The following is a 19631-nucleotide window of genomic DNA, read 5'->3' as shown; positions in this document are numbered from 1 at the left end:
ATACTAAATTTTTTTATCCATTTGTAGACATTGGTTTGTTTTTACCTTTTGGCTGTTGTGAGTATTGTTTTATGAACTTTTGGTGCACACAAGTCTGTTGGAGTCCCTGCTTTTAGTTCTTTTGGTTATATACCTAAGAGTGGAATTGTGGGATCATACAGTAATTCAAGGTTTAAAGTTTTGAGGCGCCCTTGTACTTTTAGTATCTATAGAATCTCTAGTGATTTTACTTCTCTCATCACTGATACTGGTGATTTGAGTCCTTTTTTACTGATAAACCTGCCTAGAGATTATCAGTTTTATTGATCTTCTCAAAGATCCAGCTTTCAGCTTCATTGGTTTTTCTCTATAGTTTTTCTGTTTCATATTTCTCTGATTTCTGACCTGATTTTTATTATCTATCTTCAGCTTACTTTGGTTTTAATTCGCTCTCTTCTAGTTCCTTAAAGTAGAAGCTCTGGTCATTGATTTGAGACCTTTTTTTTCTAATATAGCCGCTTAGTGCTATAAATTTCCCCCTAACGAACTGCTTTAGTGGCATCCCCCAAATCTTGAATTGTGTATTTTCATTTTCATTCAGTTCAAAATACTTCCTAATTTATTTCTTTGACCCATGAGTTACTTAGAAGTGTATCCTTTACCTTCCAAATATTTGGGACTTTCCAAATACCTTTATTTTATTGATTTCTGATTTAATTCCATTGTGGTCAGAACTTTGTAGTTTCTAAGACTGACTGAATCATTTAAAATTCACTGAAACTTATTCATGGCCCAGAATATGGTTTGTCTTGATAAATGTTCTCTGTCCACTTGAAAAGAATGTGCACGCTGATGGTGGGTGGGGTGCCCTGTGCAAGTCAGGTCAGGTCAAGCTGATAGTGTTCAACTCTTTTATGTCTTTACTACTTCCATTCTGTCAGTTGTTGAGGGAAGGCATCCACCTATCATTGTAGATTTATCTATTTCTTTTTCTAGTTCTGTTAGCTTTTGTGTCATGTATTTTGACTGTTAAGAAGTACATAAACATTTAAAATAATGTCTTGATAATTGGTCCCTCAGCCATTATGAAATGACCTTATTGATCTCTGGTAACGTTCTTACCTAGGTAATCTGCTTTGTCTGGTATTGAGTTTTCTGTTGATTATTGTTATTAGCAGGATATATCTTTTTCTATCCTTTTGCTTTTGACCTATTTATGTCTTTGTATTTCAAGTACTTTTTCTTGTAAGCAGCATATTGTTTGGATCTAAGAACAAGACCTATCTGACAATCTCTTTTTTTAACTGTGATATTTAAGCCATATATTTTTAATGTGATTATTGATATGGTTAGGTTTAAATCTGTCATCTTACTATGTTTCTTTTTGTCCTGTTTTATTACACTTTCTTTTGAGTATTTTTTGTGAATACATTTTATCTCCCATTATTGGCTTGTTAGCGATTAACTTTGTTTTGGTTTTTGTAGTGGTTTCCTCAGGCATAATAGTATGCATCTTTGATTTATCACAGTCTGTCTTCTAAAATCCCTGCTGTGGATAAACAATATATTCTTAGAAAGTGGTAGTATTTTAAACAGCCACTGCAACCTGATTCATGGAGAAATTGCTTATTTCTTCTGATCTTTTGCTCTCCTGGAAATTACTATTCTTTCATGGTCTAATGGGTGCCAGCCAAGCTCTTCTAGAAAAGTGTTTTATGAACAATACTTAAGAATGAAGCAATTCTTGAACACTTAAATTTTTCCTAAAGCCATTTCTGTAAGTTGCTATATAGGAGTATTTCCAGGTTCATGGTAATTGATTTATAGAACAGACCTAACTTTAATTTTTACTGTTTTCTGGGGGTATTTAGAATGAATGTTCTATATGGGGCCACAGTCTGAGAAACGAGATGTTTTATGTCCCAGTAATAACAGTCTCACAAGCCTGTAGAATCTTTTACTATTGACTAAAAGACATGTCTCCTGATTTCTTACCTCATTTGCTTCTTCAAGATATCCATGAAATCGGAAGGGCAGATGATTTTACAGAGGAGGAAAACCAGGGCCAAAGAGCTAAGGGACTTTGCCTTGGTATTCAGTTTGTCAGTGGCAAAGTTGAGACCTGAAGCCTGGTCTTTTTCCCTGCTGCCACAGCACATCACACTTAGCTTGACCTGCTGCCACTATCATAATCACCTTTTTCGTAGGTGTTCTGGCAGAGGTAGCCCAGTGACAGCTTGGTGTTTCCTCAAGGGAGATTTTTGGTTTTTGGTCAGCCTAAGGAAGCTGGGATTAACAGCTGAGTAAACCTGCATAAGTGACAGAATAAATCTGACAGGGAAATGTTTTCCTCCCAGCATTAATCAAGAAATGAGCAAGGCTAATTTCTCTTTGTAGCTGAAATGTGATAACCCATTGTAATACATTCTGTTCAAAGGAAAATCTTCGGAGATGGTGAGAGCCAGTGGCTGAATATATTCACATACAAAAATTCTGTAGAGTGTCAAAGGACCTGTTTTCTCCTGAAGTTCCCTCTCATTTTTTTAGTGACCGTAGTCTATTTTGGTATTTCTGAATCCTAGGTCCTAGGTTCTCTGACTTATAACTAACAATAATGAAGAACAAGCAATTGTTTGAAATAGAAATAGAACTGTAGGGTGCAGCCAGATGGATGGGAGGAATCTTGGACCAAAAATTAAAGAGATCCGGGTCCTAGGTCTAGCTCTGCCCTTAAGTTACTATGATTTGAGGCAAAGCACTTCACCACTCTGAACCTCAGTAGTAATAATACCAACTTCATAGCATTGCTGAGAGCATTAAATGAAATATTGGTAAAGTGTTTAGCATTGTGTGGTACTTTGTTAGTAGCAACTATTACTGTCTTTATTTTTCTGGTACCTGTGTAACCTTGGGCAGCTATCTTTCCTTATTTGAACTGAGTTTCTCCATTTCTAAAAAGTGAACTAGTTATATCTTACGACCTTTCTAACTGTGACCTTTTAAGATACCATGAGTTGGATATTCTTCTACAAGCTGGTATCCTCCTGGCATTGTTGTGTTTAAAATGGTCATGAGGATCTGAGAGAAATCAGACTGTGGTGTTGATTCTGTCCCACTCTTTCATTACAGACCACTACTTACACCCGCCGTGGCCATGGTACATGCACCAGCCCAGGTTGCTCCTTTACATATGTCACCAGGCACAAACCACCTAAGTGCCCTACCTGTGGTAACTTCCTAGGAGGAAAATGGATCCCAAAGGTAAGGCCCACTGACCATTGCTGCTTTGGAAGCCCCACAAAGTAGGATAGGCTTCCTGTTCTTACAGAACAGAAAGAAGACATAAAAAATAAATACCCTTTTTTATTTTCTGACTGTAGAAATAAGTCAATTTCATTATAGACTGCTTTAAAAAGAAAGAATAAAATGTTATCCATAATCTTACACCGTCCAAATAAAAGCTATTATTAAATAACATTTTGGCATATATTCTTCCAGTCTTTTTTCTGTGAATATACAACTTCTCTGTCTTGCTTATTCTTATTTAACATATCTTGCCATTAAATATCCTTCAGGATGTTACCTTTATTTTATTTTTAAATTTTTTTTTAATTAAGGTATCATTGATTTACAATCATATGAAGGTTTCACGTGAGCAACATTGTGGTTACAACATTCACCCATATTATCAAGTTCCCCCCAACTCCATTGCAGTCACTGTCCACCAGCGTAGTAAGATGCTGTAGAGTCATTACTTGTCTTCTCGGTGCTATACCTTTATTGTGTGTGCTAATTATAATGCCCCTTAATCCCCTTCTCCCTCCCTCCCCACCCACTCTCCCCAACTCCTTCCTTTTCATGATTGCTAGTCCCTTCTTAGAGTTTGTGAGTCTGCTGCTCTTTTGCAGAACGTTATCTTTAACTGCTTCATAATTTCCCACAAAGACTACACCATGTTAATTTATTCATCTCCTATTAGGGTTAAATTTTTAACAATCTACCTTTCACACTGACTGCTTAGTTATTCAGATGCATTGCTCACATCCTTTTGCTCCTTAGCAAAAGTCCTCTCAGTCTCCTATAGCTCCCATTAAAAGTGTAAGTCTTTAACCTGATACTCGAGATCTTCCATAGTTTATCTTTCCAAATATATACCTCTGTCTCTCTCTCTAAATAAATGATGCTCAATAAATAAAAGAGTATTAGAGCTATGCCTCTGTGAAGTTAAGTTCATAATATGTTTTTTGTTACCTGTTTATGCTTGGCATTGACTGTATAAATCATACTTGACATATTTTTGATATGATACTATAAATTATTTAAGGTCAAAGGGACCACAATAGTCAGAAGGTTTTGTAGAGGAGATGGTCCTGAAGGATCAGTAGAATTGTGGGTGGGTAGAAAAGGTAAGAGAGAGCATTGTTTTTGTGAAAATAACTTAGGTTAGGATTGTGTTTGTTGTGTGTCAGCATGGTCCAAACTCATTGGTGTGGAGAAAATGGAAACAGCATACTGTACTGCATACAATAGTAAATATATACATACCTACTATACAGCATGCTATATTGTAACATAAAATTGCTCTGGGGCAGTTTCCACAGAACATCTCTTAGAAATACGGAGATACTGGCTTTTACCCTCTGGCTGACTGTCAGAGTTCAGGGCAGCACCAATTCCAGGAGACAGAATAAGTTAATGAAGAATTCCTCATTATTCAGGGAGTCAACTTCCCTCAGTTCAAACCCCTGCTTTTCAAGTTTTTAGCTGAGTATCCTTGGACAAGTCATTTTATATCTCTATTCTGGAGTTAGGTTTCCTTGATTGATAATGGGAGTTAACAGTAGCACTTACCTCATTTGGGGCTGTAGGAGGGGTCCGATGAGATGATCCGTGGAACGTGGATGGTGCATTCCATGTGTATATTAAATCCTCAGTGAGGGTTCCTCACTATCATTAGCAGCAGTGTAATTACTGTCTGTTATTGCTGTTCACATTGCACTTCAAGGGGCAGGAAGGACTGGGTGCCAGTGTCTCTGAGGAAGTTTTTTTATATTTCCTGTGCCCATCCTCTCTGGTGTGCTGCTATGAAGCAATTCAGTTTATTCTCACCCTAATTATTCTCCCCGAAATGAACTTGCTCAGCTGCAGTGTGGAGGTTGAACTGGAGAGTAGTTGGAATCCTTCCTGACTCTCTTCACTGCTGCACAGCAGGCCTGTCAAATGACATTACCTCTTGTGCTTTTGCATACGAGAGTCTAGTTGACCCTGAGGCCTCATCTCCTTCAGATTCTGTTTGCACTTTGGCTTTCTTCTCATTTTCATTTTATGTCTGTTTTCCCCTCTTTGATCAAAACAACTTTTGAGCCATGGTTCTCTTTCTGAGATCAAATTCATGACATGAAAGTTTTTCTTAGCTACTTGTCCCCATCATGACTTGCTAAGTGAGAATTCTTTTTCCCAAAGGTTTTTTTGCTTACATAAAGAGTAGATGCCATGATTTCTGAGTCTTATAGGAATAGAATTAAGTGAGTGAGAGAAGAAAATGGATAACATTTTAGTATCACTGCACTTAGAATTGTAGAGTTAAAAGTGACTTTGGATATCAGTTAGTTAAACTCCCAAAGTTTTTAACTGAGGAAAAGTATATTCAAGAAAAGTGACTTCAATTCACATAGATAATTATGCCAGCTACTTTTTCACTAAGCCACACTTCCACAGGCATTACTATATTGTTTAGCTGCAGCATCTTAAGATTTTTTGAGTTCTGGTTTTGAAGGAGCAAGTATAAACCTTTTATAAAAGCTCCATATGTATCCTTGCCAGTCAGGAAGTGACTCACCTTTTCTTGTATTGTTCTAGAGTTCATACTGGCTGACATTAGCCCAAGAAGCATGTGGCACAGTTCCCAGTGAGTTGGATGGAACAAAAGATGGTATATAAGGCTCTTCAGTGCAGGGCCTCACTCCTGTGGGCTCTCTGATAGTGGTAATTGAGGTCTCTCAGCCGAGTGGGCAACTGGTAGTATTTACTTTCCATTTTTAAAGTGACATCTAAAAAGGGTAGGCTGAGTTAAGGAAATGTGAGATCACCAGCTAGAGTCGTTTGCTCTGATTGCTTAGATTTCGAGTCTTCCTACAAAGGATTTTTGTCTAAAATAGTCTACTTCATGAGCAGTGCTTTGCTTAAAGATCTCATCTCAGGAGTTTAACTTGTCTCCTGTTTTACTGCTGAGTTTTCCCGCTTTAGTAGTCAGTGAGCTCTGTTCAGTTTGCCTGTTATTTTTCCCTGTATTTACTCTTCCTCATGGGCTATTACATGTTAGAATTTGAGGATACTTTACTGGAGATCTCTTAAAGCACATCAATACTGGTTCTTAGCCAGAGGCAGCATATTTCCCCAGGGGGTTCTGGAAATGTGAGGGGTTTTGGTAGTCAGTGACTGGGAGAGAATACTGAAATTTAATGACATTATGTACAGATGTTAAACTCCCTGCAACATGCAGAGGGTTCCTGGACCATGAAGAATTGGGCCACTCAAGGCTGTCTTGCTGCTGTTGAAGAACACTTAAAAGAGTCCAGCTCTTATTTTATAATGGGGAAATGAGGGTTCAGATGAAGCTTGCTTTAGATGACAAGTAATCAGTTGTAAATCAGAGCCTAGATAGAACCCAGCTTTTAAGTTTTGTGTCTCTTACAGTTCCTTTCACTGTTTACATGGAAAAAACTTTCTGAGACTTATCCCAGAAACAACCACTGTTGTAGAAAAAATTTTTTGAGTGTGTGTTTGTGTGTGCATGTGCATATGTAAGTAATATGTTTCCAAAGCAGTACTGATTGGATAAAGTCCTGGCACCAAGGAATTTTTAGAAGTATGTCTAGTACGGCAGCTGGTATTTTACTGAGTTTGAGTATTTTCTAGCACATATGTATGAGTTAGTTTGACCCAATAAGAAGTTTGTGTTGTAGATGTATGTCAGCTTTAAGGTTTACCTAAAAGAATCAGGGACAAAAGATAAAAAAGAGTTTTCCCTAATGGAGTTGGAAGCTCTGCATCTATCCATGTGAGATTGTGACCACATTGGGATTAACTCTCATAAATGGGCCACCAAGATAAACAATTTAGGGTTCTAGGCCCAATATGGCAATACGACAACCTCTTTCTAGACATAAAGGAGGCTTTCAGCAGTCAAAGGTCGAGTTAAAAAATACCAACATTTGTTTGCTGAAACCTAAAGAGACATGTGAATGAGAAATTCATTAGGAGGAGAACAGCTTTATCCTAACTCAGGCATTGAATACTATAGTGAAAGGAACCTGAAGTTAGAAGACTTAAGATTCAGGCCAGTTTTATAATAATTGAGACCTCAAGTTAGCCTCTTCCTCTCCATGGGCCTCAGTTTCTTTATCGGTTGTCCATATGTTATTGTTGTAAGGATCAAGTGAGAGAATATTTGTGTTGTCAGCTGTACAATGCCATATGCATGCAACGTATTCTTATTTTTTTCTAGGAAAAGCCAGCCAAAGTCAAAGTGGAATTGGCTTCTGGTGTCTCCTCCAAAGGCTCTGTGGTTAAAAGAAGTCAGCAACCTGTCAACACTGAGCAAAATTCCCCTAAGGAAAATGCCTCCAAACTGACTCTGGAGAACTCAGAAGCTGTAAGCCAGCTCCTAAGTGTAGCTCCTCCAAGAGCAGTGGGTGAGGAGAGTGAGTGGGAGGAAGTGATCATCTCAGATGCCCATGTTTTGGTCAAGGAATCTTCTGGGAGTCGTGGTACAGCAGCCACTAAGACACCGGTGGTCAAGCATGGTGTGCAGCCTGAGGTCTCTCTGGGGACAACTGCAAATGACAGTACTGGACCAGATACACCACTGCCAGCCGAGGGGACCAGCACCTCCAGTCTACTCTCTGCTCCTAAAAAACCTACAGGGTAAACCAATGTGTTTATATATTGCAGGATTGTATTTTAGAATAGCAGTTTTGGAAATGTCCCATGTTTGTTTTGTCCCATGTCCTTATAGCATTTTTAAGAGAGAGAGCAGAACCCAGTTATTAGTTCCTGTTTTTATAGATTCAGAAATCAAAGCCTAGAGACATGGAATGATTTGCCTTCCCTCCCTACACTGTGCTATCCATGCACTGCTCTCGGGTTCCTGTATCCCTCTTCGAGTCAGTCTCCCTAAAGCAATTATTAGGCTTTTGCTGGTACAGGCGTGGGCAGTATTACAAACTGGCATCCAATCCTGAATAGTAGATTTGGAAAGAGAAGCCTTATTAAGGCAGCTTAGAGAACGAGTTCCTTCATGGTGGCCAGAGAATTCAGTTCTGGTGTGACTGTCCCTGTCTTCTGTTTGACCTTGGGCATGGTCATTTCATGCTCCTTCTCTCCTCTGAAAAGTCTTGAGTTGATATTAAAAAAAAATCTCATCCTTAATGGTTGACCACACCACCTGAAAAAGCTTATGTGTAAAACATGCAGCCCAGTGACTTGCAGTTTAGGAGGAGGTCCATAAGGTGGGCTATTTTTTCCCCCTTCCCTCTTTAAATGCTTAACTGGATTCTCCATGTAGTGTCTTCACACAGGCAATTAGGATCTTATAACTGAAAGCCCTTATTTATGGCAGTGGTTCTCAGTGGGAAACAGTTTTGCCCCCAGGGTACAATGTAGCAATGTTTGGAGACATTTTGGGTTAACAACTTCAGAAGGGGTGCTACTGGGATCTCGTGGGTAGAGACCAGAGATACTGCTGAGCATCGTATAATGAATAGGACAGATCCCAACAACAAAAATTAACCAGCTCAAAATGTTAATAGTGCCCGCCAAGGTTTAGAAATTCTGGTTTATGTTATTATGACCTAGAACTTTTTATTGTCAAGCAGGAAATATGTTCACATGGTTCAAACTCAGAAGGTATATGGAATATACACTGAAAAAAAAATCTTCCTTCTATCCCATCCTTTGGTTACCCATTTCCCAGAGACAGTAAATATTCCCACCTTTCTTTGTTTCTGGAGATAATTTTAAGGACATAAAAACATATATGTTTGTGTGTATGTATATATGTGTACATATATTTTCTCCCCACCTTTTTTTTTACATAAATGGTAACATAACACACATACTTCTACATCTTGCCTTTTTTTATTTAACAATACACCTTGAGATGGTTCTGTATCCTTAGAAAATGAAGCAGTGTGCTTGAGACCTTTTATTTTGAGCAGATCACTTTAACAGTTATGAGGCCTTCTCTGGTATAGGCTCTGTTCTCAACATTGAAACTACAAAGATGAAGAAAACATGGCCCTTGTTCTCTGGGGTCTGTAAGCTGCCCTTATGGTTGAGATGGATACACTTTAAAAATACTTGCTCTAATTAGAGACAGATTAGGTGTTACAACTGTAATACCTGTTGGTATGCCATACTTTAGGCACTGCTTTCAACTTTTTTATCTTCATGATGACCCCATCAAGTATATTTAATTACTGTCCCACTTTACCATGAGGAGCTTGAGGTTAGTGAAAGAGTAAGTGAAATTGCTTGCCCAGGCCACACAGCTACTTACTGGTTTAATTCTCCCGTTTGTCCAAAGCCTAACAGTGTAACCACTCCACTATCCCTTTAATAAAGTGGCATTTGGAGATTGCACGTTGGTTTCTTTGCCTTTGGTCCAGAATTTATGAGATTTACTTTCTTGCTTTTTTCAGAGTTGACCTGCTCACCCATGGGCCCAGAGCTTCAGAGCTTAAAGGCAGAGCACGGGTCAAGTCCTCCTTACTGGCTGCAGCAAGACCCATGAGAGCAATTCTCCCGGCCCCAGCTAATTTGGGCCGAGGCAGTAATGTGGGACTGCCTCGGCCCAGGCAGGCCTTTCCCCTGAGCGGTAAGGAGGAGGGGCTGTCTGATGGGAAGGGGTCAGGGTTGGGGACAGGGATGGAGGTAAGAGACTCTGAATGCACTTAAGTCATCAGTTTGGCTCCTGGTTGTCTCAGATAAGACTTCCTCTGTGAGGACTTGTGGCCTGAAGCCAAGCACGCTGAAGCAGCTGGGCCAGCCCGTCCAACAGCCATCTAACAATGCTGAGGTGAAGGTAAGACCCACCCCACAAAGGGGGAGCTACTTGCGGGGCCTGGCTGCTCCAGTACAGGGCTTCCATTTAGTGTGTCTAAGCCATAGCAAAAAGCCTATTCTTACACTGGTGGACCTCTAGGAGGAGGTTTAGCATGATTGAGTTAATATATATATATATATATATATATATATATATATATATTTCTTTTAATTTTGTTATCATTAATCTACAATTACATGAAGAACATTATGTTTACTAGGGTTCCCCCTTCACCAAGTCCCCCCCACAAACCCCATTACACTCACTGTCCATCAGCATAGTAAGATGTTGGAGAATCACTACTTGTCTTCTCTGTGTTGCACAGCCCTCCCCATGCCCCCTCCACATTATACATGCTAATCGCAAGGCCCCCTTTCTTTTCCCCCACCCTTATCCCTCCCTTCCCACTCATCCTCCCCAGTCCCTTCCCTTTGGTAACTGTTAGTCCATTCTTGGGTTCTGTGATTCTGCTACTGTTTTGTTCCTTCAGTTTTTATTTGTTCTTATACACCACATATGAGTGAAATCATTTGGTATTTGTCTATCTCCAGCTGGCTTATTTTGCTGAGCATAATACCCTCTAGCTCCATCCATGTTGTTGAAATGGTAGGATTTGTTTTCTTCTTATGGCTGAATAATATTCCATTGTGTATATGTACCACATCTTCTTTATCCATTCATTTACTGATGGACACTTAGGTTGCTTCCATTTCTTGGCTATTGTAAATAGTGCTGTGGTAAACATAGGGGTGCATCTGTCTTTTTCAAACTGGAGTGCTGCATTCTTAGGGTAAATTCCTAGGAGTGGAATTCCTGGGTCAAATGGTATTTCTATTTTAAGCTTTTTGAGGAACCTCCATACTGCTTTCCACAATGGTTAAACTAATTTGCATTCCCACCAGCAGTGCAGGAGGGTTCCCCTTTCTCCACAACCTCACCAACATTTGTTTTTGTTTGTCTTTTGGATGGTGGTCATCCTTACTGGTGTGAGGTGATATCTCATTGTGGTTTTAATTTGCATTTCTCTGATAACTAGCGATGTGGAGCATCTTTTCATGTGTCTGTTGGCCATCTGAATTTCTTCTTTGGAGAGCTGTCTGTTCAGCTCTTCTGCCCGTTTTTTAATTAGATTATTTGCTTTTTGTTTGTTGAGGTGCGTGAGCTTTTTATATATTTTGGATGTCAACCCTTTATCGGATCTGTCATTTATGAATATATTCTCCCATACTGTAGGGTACCTTTTTATTCTATTGGTGGTGTCCTTTGCTGTACAGAAGCTTTTCAGCTAGATATAGTCCCACTTGTTCATTTTTGCTTTCGTTACCCTTGCCCAGGGAGATATGTTCATGAAGAAGTTGCTCATGTTTATGTCCAAGACATTTTTGCCTTTGTTTTTTTGTAAGAATTTTATGATTTCATGACTTAAATTCAGGTCTGATCCATTTGGAGTTTACTTTTGTGTATGGGGTTTGACAGTGATCCAGTTTCATTCTCTTACATGTAGCTGTCCAGTTTTGCCAGCACCATCTGTTGAAGAGACTGTCATTTCCCCATTGTATGTCCATGGCTCCTCTGTTGTGTATTAATTGACCATGTATGTTTGGGTTAATGTTTGGAGTCTATTCTGTTCCACTGGTCTGTGGCTCTATTCTTGTGCCAGTACCAAATTGTCTTGATTACTGTGGCTTTGTAGTAGAGCTTGAGGTTGGGGAGCGAGATCCCCCCCACTTTATTCTTCCTTCTCAGGATTGCTTTGGCTATTCGGGGTCTTTTGTGGTTCCATATGAATTTTTGAACTATTTGTTCCAGTTCATTGAAGAGTGCTGTTGGTAATTTGATAGGGATTGCATCGAATCTGTATATTGCTTTGGGCAGGATGGCCATTTTGACGATATTAATTCTTCCTAGCCAAGAGCATGGAATGACTTTCCATTTGTTAGTGTCCTCTTTAATTTCTCTTAAGAGTGACTTATAGTTTTCAGGGTATAGGTCTTTCACTTCTTTGGTTACATTTATTTCTAAGTATTTTTTCTTTTTGATGCAATTGTGAATGGAGTTGTTTTCCTGATTTCTCTTTCTATTGGTTCATTGTTAGTGTGTAGGAAACCCACAGATTTCTGCGTGTTAATTTTGTATCCTGCAACTTTGCTGTATTCCGATATCAGTTCTAGTAGTTTTGGAGTGGAGTCTTTAGGGTTTTTTATGTACAATATCATGTCATCTGCAAACAGTGACAGTTTAACTTCTTCTTTACCAATCTGGATTCCTTGTATTTCTTAGTTTTGTCTAATTGCCGTGGCTAGGACCTCAGGTACTATGTTAAATAACAGTGGGGAGAGTGGGCATCCCTGTCTTGTTCCCGATCTTAGAGGAAAAGCTTTCAGCTTCTTGCTGTTCAGTATGATGTTGGCTGTGGGTTTATCATATATGGCCTTTATTATGTTGAGGTACTTGCCCTCTATACCCATTTTGCTGAGAGTTTTTATCATTAATGGATGTTGAATTTTGTCAAATGCTTTTTCAGCATCTATGGAGATGATCGTGTGGTTTTTGTCCTTCTTTTTGCTGATGTGATGGATGATGCTGATGGATTTTCGAATGCTGTACCGTCCTTTCATCCCTGGGATGAATCCCACTTGGTCATGGTGTATGAGCTTTTTGATATGTTTTTGAATTCGGTTTGCTAATATTTTGTTGAGTATTTTTGCATCTACGTTCATCAGGGATATTGGTCTGTAGTTTTCTTTTTTGGTGGGGTCTTTCCCTGGTTTTGGTATTAGGGTGATGTTGGCTTCATAGAATGAGTTTGGGAGTATTCCCTCCTCTTCTATTTTTTGGAAAACTTTAAGGAGAATGGGTATTATGTCTTCTCTGTATGTCTGATAAAATTCCAAGGTAAATCCATCTGGCCCAGGGGTTTTCTTCTTGGGTAGTTTTTTGATTACTACTTCAGTTTCTTTGCTCGTAGTTGGTTTGTTTAGATTTTGTGTTTCTTCCTTGGTCAGTCTTGGAAGGTTGTATTTTTCTAGGAAGTTGTCCATTTCTTCTAGGTTTTCCAGCTTGTTAGCATATAGGTTTTCATAGTAGTCTCTGATAATTCTTTGTATTTCTGTGGGGTCTATCGTGATTTTTCCTTTCTTGTTTCTGATTCTGTTGGTGTGTGTTGATTCTCTTTTTCTCTTAATAAGTTTGGCTTTGAGGCTAATCTATTTTGTTCATTTTCTCAAAGAACCAGCTCTTGGTTTCATTGATTTTTTTCTATTGTTTTGTTCTTCTCAATTTTATTTATTTCTTCTCTGATCTTTATTATGTCCCTCCTTCTGCTGACTTTAGGCCTCATTTGTTCTTCTTTTTCCAGTTTTGGTAATTGTGATGTTTGACTATTCATTTGGGATTGTTCTTCCTTCTTTAACTATGCCTCGATTGCTGTGTACTTTCCTCTTAAGACTGCTTTCGCTGTGTCCCACAGAAGTTGGGGCTTTGTGTTGTTGTTGTCATTTGTTTCCATATAGTCCTTGATCTCTATTTTAATTTGTTTGTTGATCCATTGATTATTTAGGAGCATGTTGTTAAGCCTCCATGTGTTTGTGAGCCTTTTTGTTTTCTTTGAGCAATTTAGTTCTAGTTTTATACCTTTGTGGTCTGAAAAGTTGGTTGGTAGAATTTCAGTCTTTTGGAATTCACTGAGGCTCTTTTTGTGACCTAGTATGTGGTCTATTCTGGAGAATGTTCCGTGTGCACTTGAGAAGAATGTATATCCTGTTGCTTTTGGATGTGGAGTTCTATAGATGTCTATTAGGTCCATCTGTTCTAGTGTGTTGTTCAGTGCCTCCGTGTCCGTACTTATTTTCTGTCTGGTGGATCTGTCCTTTGGAGTAAGTGGTGTGTTGAAGTCTCCTAAAATGAATGCATTGCATTCTGTTTCCTCCTTTAGTACTTGTTAGTATTTGTTTCACATATGTTGGTGCTCCTGTGTTGGGTGCATATATTTTTATAATGGTTATAGCCTCTTGTTGGACTGAGCCCTTTATCATTATGTAATATTCTTCTTTATCTCTTGTTACTTTCTTTGTTTTGAAGTCTGTTTTGTCTGATACTAGTACTGCAACAGCTGCTTTTTTCTCCCTTTTGTTTGCATGAAACATCTTTTTCTATCCCTTGACTTTTAATCTGTGCATGTCTTTGGGGTAAGTCTCTTGTAAGCAGCATATAGGTGGGTCTTGCTTTTTTATCCATTCTATTACTCTGTGTCTTTTGATTGGTGCATTCAGTCCATTTACATTTAGGGTGATTATTGAAAGATATGTACTTATTGCCATTGCAGGCTTTAGATTCATGGTTACCAAAGGTTCAAGGTTAGCTTCTTTAGTATCTTACTGTCTAACTTAATGCGCTTATTGAGCTGTTATAAACACTGTCTGGTGATTCTTTATTTCTGTCCCTTCATATTCCTCCTCCTCCATTCTTTATATGTTGGTTGTTTTATTCTGTGCTCTTTTGTGTTTCCTTTAACTGCTTTTGTGGGTAGTTGATTTTATTTTTTGCCTTTAGTTAGTATTTGGTTGGTTTGCTTTCTTTGCTGTGATTTTATTTTCTCTGGTGACATCTGTTTAGTCTTAGGAGTGCTCCCATCTAGAGCATTCCCTCTAAAATACCCTGTAGAGGTGGTTTGTGGGAGGAAAATTCCCTCAACTTTTGCTTGTCTGGGAATTGTTTAATCCCTCCTTCATATTTAAATGATAATTGTGCTGGATACAGTATTCTTGGTTCAAGGCCCTTCTGTTTCATTGCATTAAGTATATCATGCCATTCTCTTCTGGCCTGTAAGGTATCTGTTGAGAAGTCTGATGATAGCCTGATGGGTTTTCCTTTGTAGGTGACCTTTTTCCTCTCTCTAGCTTCCTTTAAAACTGTCCTTGTCCTTGATCTTTGCCATTTTAATTATTATGTGTCTTGGTGTTGTCCTCCTTGGGTCCTTTCTGTTGGGAGTTCTGTGTACTTCCATGGTCTGATCGATTATTTCCTCCCCCAGTTTGGGGAAGTTTTCAGCAATTATTTCTTCAAATACACTTTGTATCCCTTTTTCTCTCTCTTCTTTTGGTACCCCTATTATGCGGATATTGTTCCTTTTGGACTGGTCACACAGTTCTCTTAATATGGATTCATTCCTGGAGATCCTCTTATCTCTCTCTGCGTCAGCTTCTCTGCGTTCCTGTTCTCTGATTTCTATTCCATTAACGGCCTCTTGCACCTGATCTAGTCTGCTCTTAAGTCCTTCCAGAGATTGTTTCATTTCTGTAATCTCCCTCCGGACTTCATCCCTTAGCTCTTGCATATTTCTCTGAACATCCATCAGCATGGTTATGACCTTTATTTTGAATTCTTTTTCAGGGAGATTGGTTAGGACTGTCTCCCCAGATTCCTTCTCAGGGGAGGATGTCTGAATTAGTCTGGTTTGTATCAAATTCTGCCTTTTCATGGCAATAGAGGTAGTTGTGGGGAGCTGGCATGTGTGTCAGCTGGGAGAATGTCCCTTCTTCCTGGTTTGTGGCCTTCCTATCTTGGGAGAACGGCGACCCCTAGCAGCTTGTGCTGGGCAACTATGCGCAGACGGGGTCTCTGATTCTTGCCCGGCCGCTGTGGAGTTAAGCTCTGCGGTTGCTGTGGGCGTGACCGCTCTCAGGCTGTTACTCCACTATGGCGGGGTCGCATCCTAGGGGAAACGGGTGGGAGGCTATCGCCATGAGGGGCCTCCGAGCTGTGCTGCTGCCCAGGGGGTTATGGCGCCCGGAGTTCCCTGGGATTCCCAGCTGCTGGGCTAAGTGTCCAGCTGTGGGGTCCCTGTCCCTTTAAGACTTTCAAAAAGCACTCGCTTTGCTTTGTCCCAGGGGTGCCGGCTACAGGGACCCACTCACAGGTTTTACTGTCATGTTTCCCTAGTATCCAGCATCCCACACACGCACTGTGTGTCTGTGCTCCAGTGCGGATGGCTAGGGCTGGCTGTTTAGCAGTCCTGGGCTCCCTCTCCCTGCCCACTCCAACTCCTCTCCTCCTGCCGGGAGCTGGGGTGAGGGGCGCTCGGGTCCCACTGGGCCCTGTCTTGTATCTTACCCCCTTCGCAAGGCGCTGGGTTCTCGCAGGTGTGGATGTAGTCTGGCTATTGTCCTGTGTCTTCTGAGTTAATATATTTTTAAGTTCTCTTTCTTGTTAGAAGATGAATGAATGTTTTTTTTTTTTTTTTTTTTAATAATTATTTTTTATTGAAGGGTAGTTGACACACAGTATTACATTACATGAGTTTCAAGTGTACAACACAGTCGTAGAACATTTATATACATAATTCTAGGTTCCAGCTATCACCCTACCAGGCTGTTACAATATCTTGACTATATTCCTTATGCTATACATTACATCCCGGTTACTAATTTATTTTACCATTGGAAGTCTGTCCTTTTTTTTTTTTTTTTTTTTTGTGAGGGCATCTCTCATATTTATTGATCAAATGGTTGTTAACGACAATAAAATTCTGTATAGGGGAGTCAATGCTCAATGCACAATCATTATTCCACCCCAAGCCTAATTTTTGTCAGTCTCCAATCTTCTGAGGCATAACAAACAAGTTTTTACATGTAGAACAAATTCTTACATAGTGAATAAGTTACATAGTGAACAGTACAAGGGCAGTCATCACAGAAACTTTCGGTTTTGCTCATGCATTATGAACTATAAACAGTCAGTTCAAATATGAATACTCATTTGGTTTTTATACTTGATTTATATGTGGATACCACATTTCTCTCTTTATTATTATTATTTTTAATAAAATGCTGAAGTGGTAGGTAGATACAAGATAAAGGTAGAAAACATAGTTTAGTGTTGTAAGAGAGCACATGTAGATGATCAGGTGTGTGCCTGTAGACTATGTGTTAATCCAAGCTAGACCAGGGCAATAAAACATCCACGTATGCAGAAGATTTCTCTCAGAACGGGGGGGTGAGGTTCTAAGCCTCACCTCTGTTGATCCCCAATTTCTCACCTGATGGCCCCCCTGCGACTGTGCCTGTCTTAGGTTGTTCCTCCCTTGAGGAATCTTACCCGTCTCTGGCTAACCAGTCATCTTCCGGGGCGAATGAATGTTTTTAAACTTTGTATTTAGAAATAATTCAAAATTAGAAAAATAGTTGCAGAACTAAAAGTAATAACAGTATAATTTTTACTCAGTCACTTGTTTTATCATGTGTGCTCGTGTGTACCTTCCCCATATGTTTGTTTGAAAATCAACTTAAATGCGCTATTATAGAGTCATTACTTTTAATTTGGAATGCTTTCTTCATTTTTTCTTTTTTAATTATGTAAGTAATGCCTGCATTCTGTTTAGAACATTTGAAAAATTTATAAATAATAGTAAAAGGAGATACCAATCATGATTTTCCTCTCACCCTCTGACATCTTGTGAATAATCTTTCAGGTGCCTTTCTATGCCAACATTATTCAACCACATATTTGTGTGTATAGTTACTATATGCCTCTCTCAGGAGTTAGTAGTTGTAAATCTGATCCTTAGTGTTTCTGATGCAGTGTTAGCAGCTGCACAGAAGAATGTGGCAAGCTCTGGACTTGAAAATGACACTCTGCCTTTGGTGGAGTGGTGACTGCTGACTAGCCTCCCACAGGGCTCATTTGGAGCATAGCTGTACAAATTCCCTGGGAGACTTGTTCCTCAAGCTGTTTTAGGACAATGGACCTAAGGAGTTGGAGTTCAAAAGCACCAAATAATGTGTTCTGATCCACAGCTACTCAGTGGTGCAGCCAACAGGACGTCGCAGGTGAAAGTTGTGGAGGTCAAGCCCGATATGTTTCCTCCTTATAAGTACAGCTGCACTGTCACACTGGTGAGCGCAACTGGGGGTGGGCTGGCATGAGGTGGTTTGGGTTTGTGGTTGAAGGCGAGTAGGAGTCTGAAAGGGTGGGGAGCAGTAGTTAGGAGTAAGAGTGAGTGAGGGATGGATCATCGATTCTGAAGATTGCGTCACAGACAAATGATAGCAACTGGGTGAGTCAGCTAGGTCTGCGTTTTCAGGTGAGAGCTGCAGAGTGTAGGTCAGCTGAGACCAGGATATTTCTAGGAGAGTAATTGGAAATGAGAATCCAGTCCAGCTTTAGCATTCAACAGTCTTTGAACCTTTTAGTCTCAAGAAATCTCACTGATCTGCCTTGAGGGGAAAGAGCGTGGCACACAAAACAGGTCAGGATCCCAGATGGAGCCTGGCCACTCCACATCTAAACTGGACCTTGCAAGATGGGCAGGATTTGGATGGTTTGAGAAATGTGTTTTTCCTCCCTAAAACAGAGTCACATTCAATACCTGAAAAGGGTTGAGAAATGCTTCTTTAGTAAAGCAGTTTATTTTGTTTAACCTGGCATTTCTCACCAATTTCCCTCCCCCACCCCATTTTATTTTTAATGTAACACATATTAACATCCCAGTAAACAAATGTGTGACTCTGGGATCATGCTTTTGCAGGATAAGCACATGGAGCAGTGGAATAAACACTAGATGTTGAGAGACTTAACATAGCCCTGGCTCTGCTGCCAGCATGCCGCATGACCTTGGGCAGGGCTCTTCTCTGGTCCTCAGTTCTCACTGTTGGTAAAATGCTGCATTGGTTTAGATACCGTGTTAGGGATCCTCTTGTTCTTAATATTCTCTTTTTTTTAATCCTTAAGGTACCAACCAGCCAGGTACCTTTTGGCAGATTCTCTGGCTGAGTTGAGTTAGGTACACCAATTTTCAGAGAGAAGCTAGATTTTTTTTTTTTTTTTGTAGATAATTATTTTTTTATTGAAGGGTAGTTGACACACAGTATTACATTACATTAGTTTCAGGTATACAACACAGTGATTCAACATTTATATACATGATAATTCTAGGTACCAGCTATCACCATACCAAGTTGTTACAATATTTTGACTATATTCCTTATGCTATACATTACATCCCGGTTACTTATTTATTTTACAATTGGAAGTGTGTACTTTTTTTTTTTTTTTTTTGTGAGGGCATCTCTCATATTTATTGATCAAATGGTTGTTAACAAAAATAAAGTTCTGTATAGGGGAGTCAGTGCTCAATGCACAATCATTAATCCACCCCAAGCCTAATTTTCGTCAGTCTCCAATCTTCTGAAGCATAACGAACAAGTTCTTACATGGAGAACAAATTCTTACATAGTGAATAAGTTACATGGTGAACAGTGCAAGGGCAGTCATCACAGAAACTTTCGGTTTTGCTCATGCATTATGAACTATAAACAGTCAGCTCAAATATGAATACTCATTTGGTTTTTATACTTGATTTATATGTGGATACCACATTTCTCTCTATATTATTATTATTTTTAATAAAATGCTAAAGTGGTAGGCAGATACAAGATAAAGGTAGAAAACATAGTTTAGTGTTGTAAGAGAGCAAATGTAGATGATCAGGTGTGTGCCTGTAGACTATGTGTTAATCCAAGCTAGACAAGGGCAATAAAACATCCACGGA

The 19631-nt window shown here is 39.5% G+C and overlaps 1 protein-coding gene across 5 annotated transcripts in view; it reads left to right on the top strand.

Moving 5' to 3' along the window:
• Positions 1-19631, top strand: part of HMGXB3 (HMG-box containing 3) — a 58449-nt gene that overhangs the window by 10730 nt on the left and 28088 nt on the right. For 3 of the 5 annotated variants that reach the window (XM_036881543.2, XM_036881540.2, XM_036881544.2), the window contains 5 exons: positions 3109-3240; positions 7487-7905; positions 9681-9856; positions 9966-10063; positions 17878-17976. In XM_036881543.2, the coding sequence (XP_036737438.2) occupies positions 3109-3240; positions 7487-7905; positions 9681-9856; positions 9966-10063; positions 17878-17976 (924 nt within the window). The remainder of the gene's footprint in view (positions 1-3108; positions 3241-7486; positions 7906-9680; positions 9857-9965; positions 10064-17877; positions 17977-19631) is intronic. The other 2 variants (XM_036881539.2, XM_036881542.2) reach the window with 2 other exon arrangements.

The sequence above is a fragment of the Manis pentadactyla genome, chromosome 2, assembly GCF_030020395.1.
Source record: "Manis pentadactyla isolate mManPen7 chromosome 2, mManPen7.hap1, whole genome shotgun sequence".
NCBI classification, from domain to species: domain Eukaryota; kingdom Metazoa; phylum Chordata; class Mammalia; order Pholidota; family Manidae; genus Manis; species Manis pentadactyla.
This window is presented reverse-complemented; position numbering and strand designations above follow the sequence as displayed.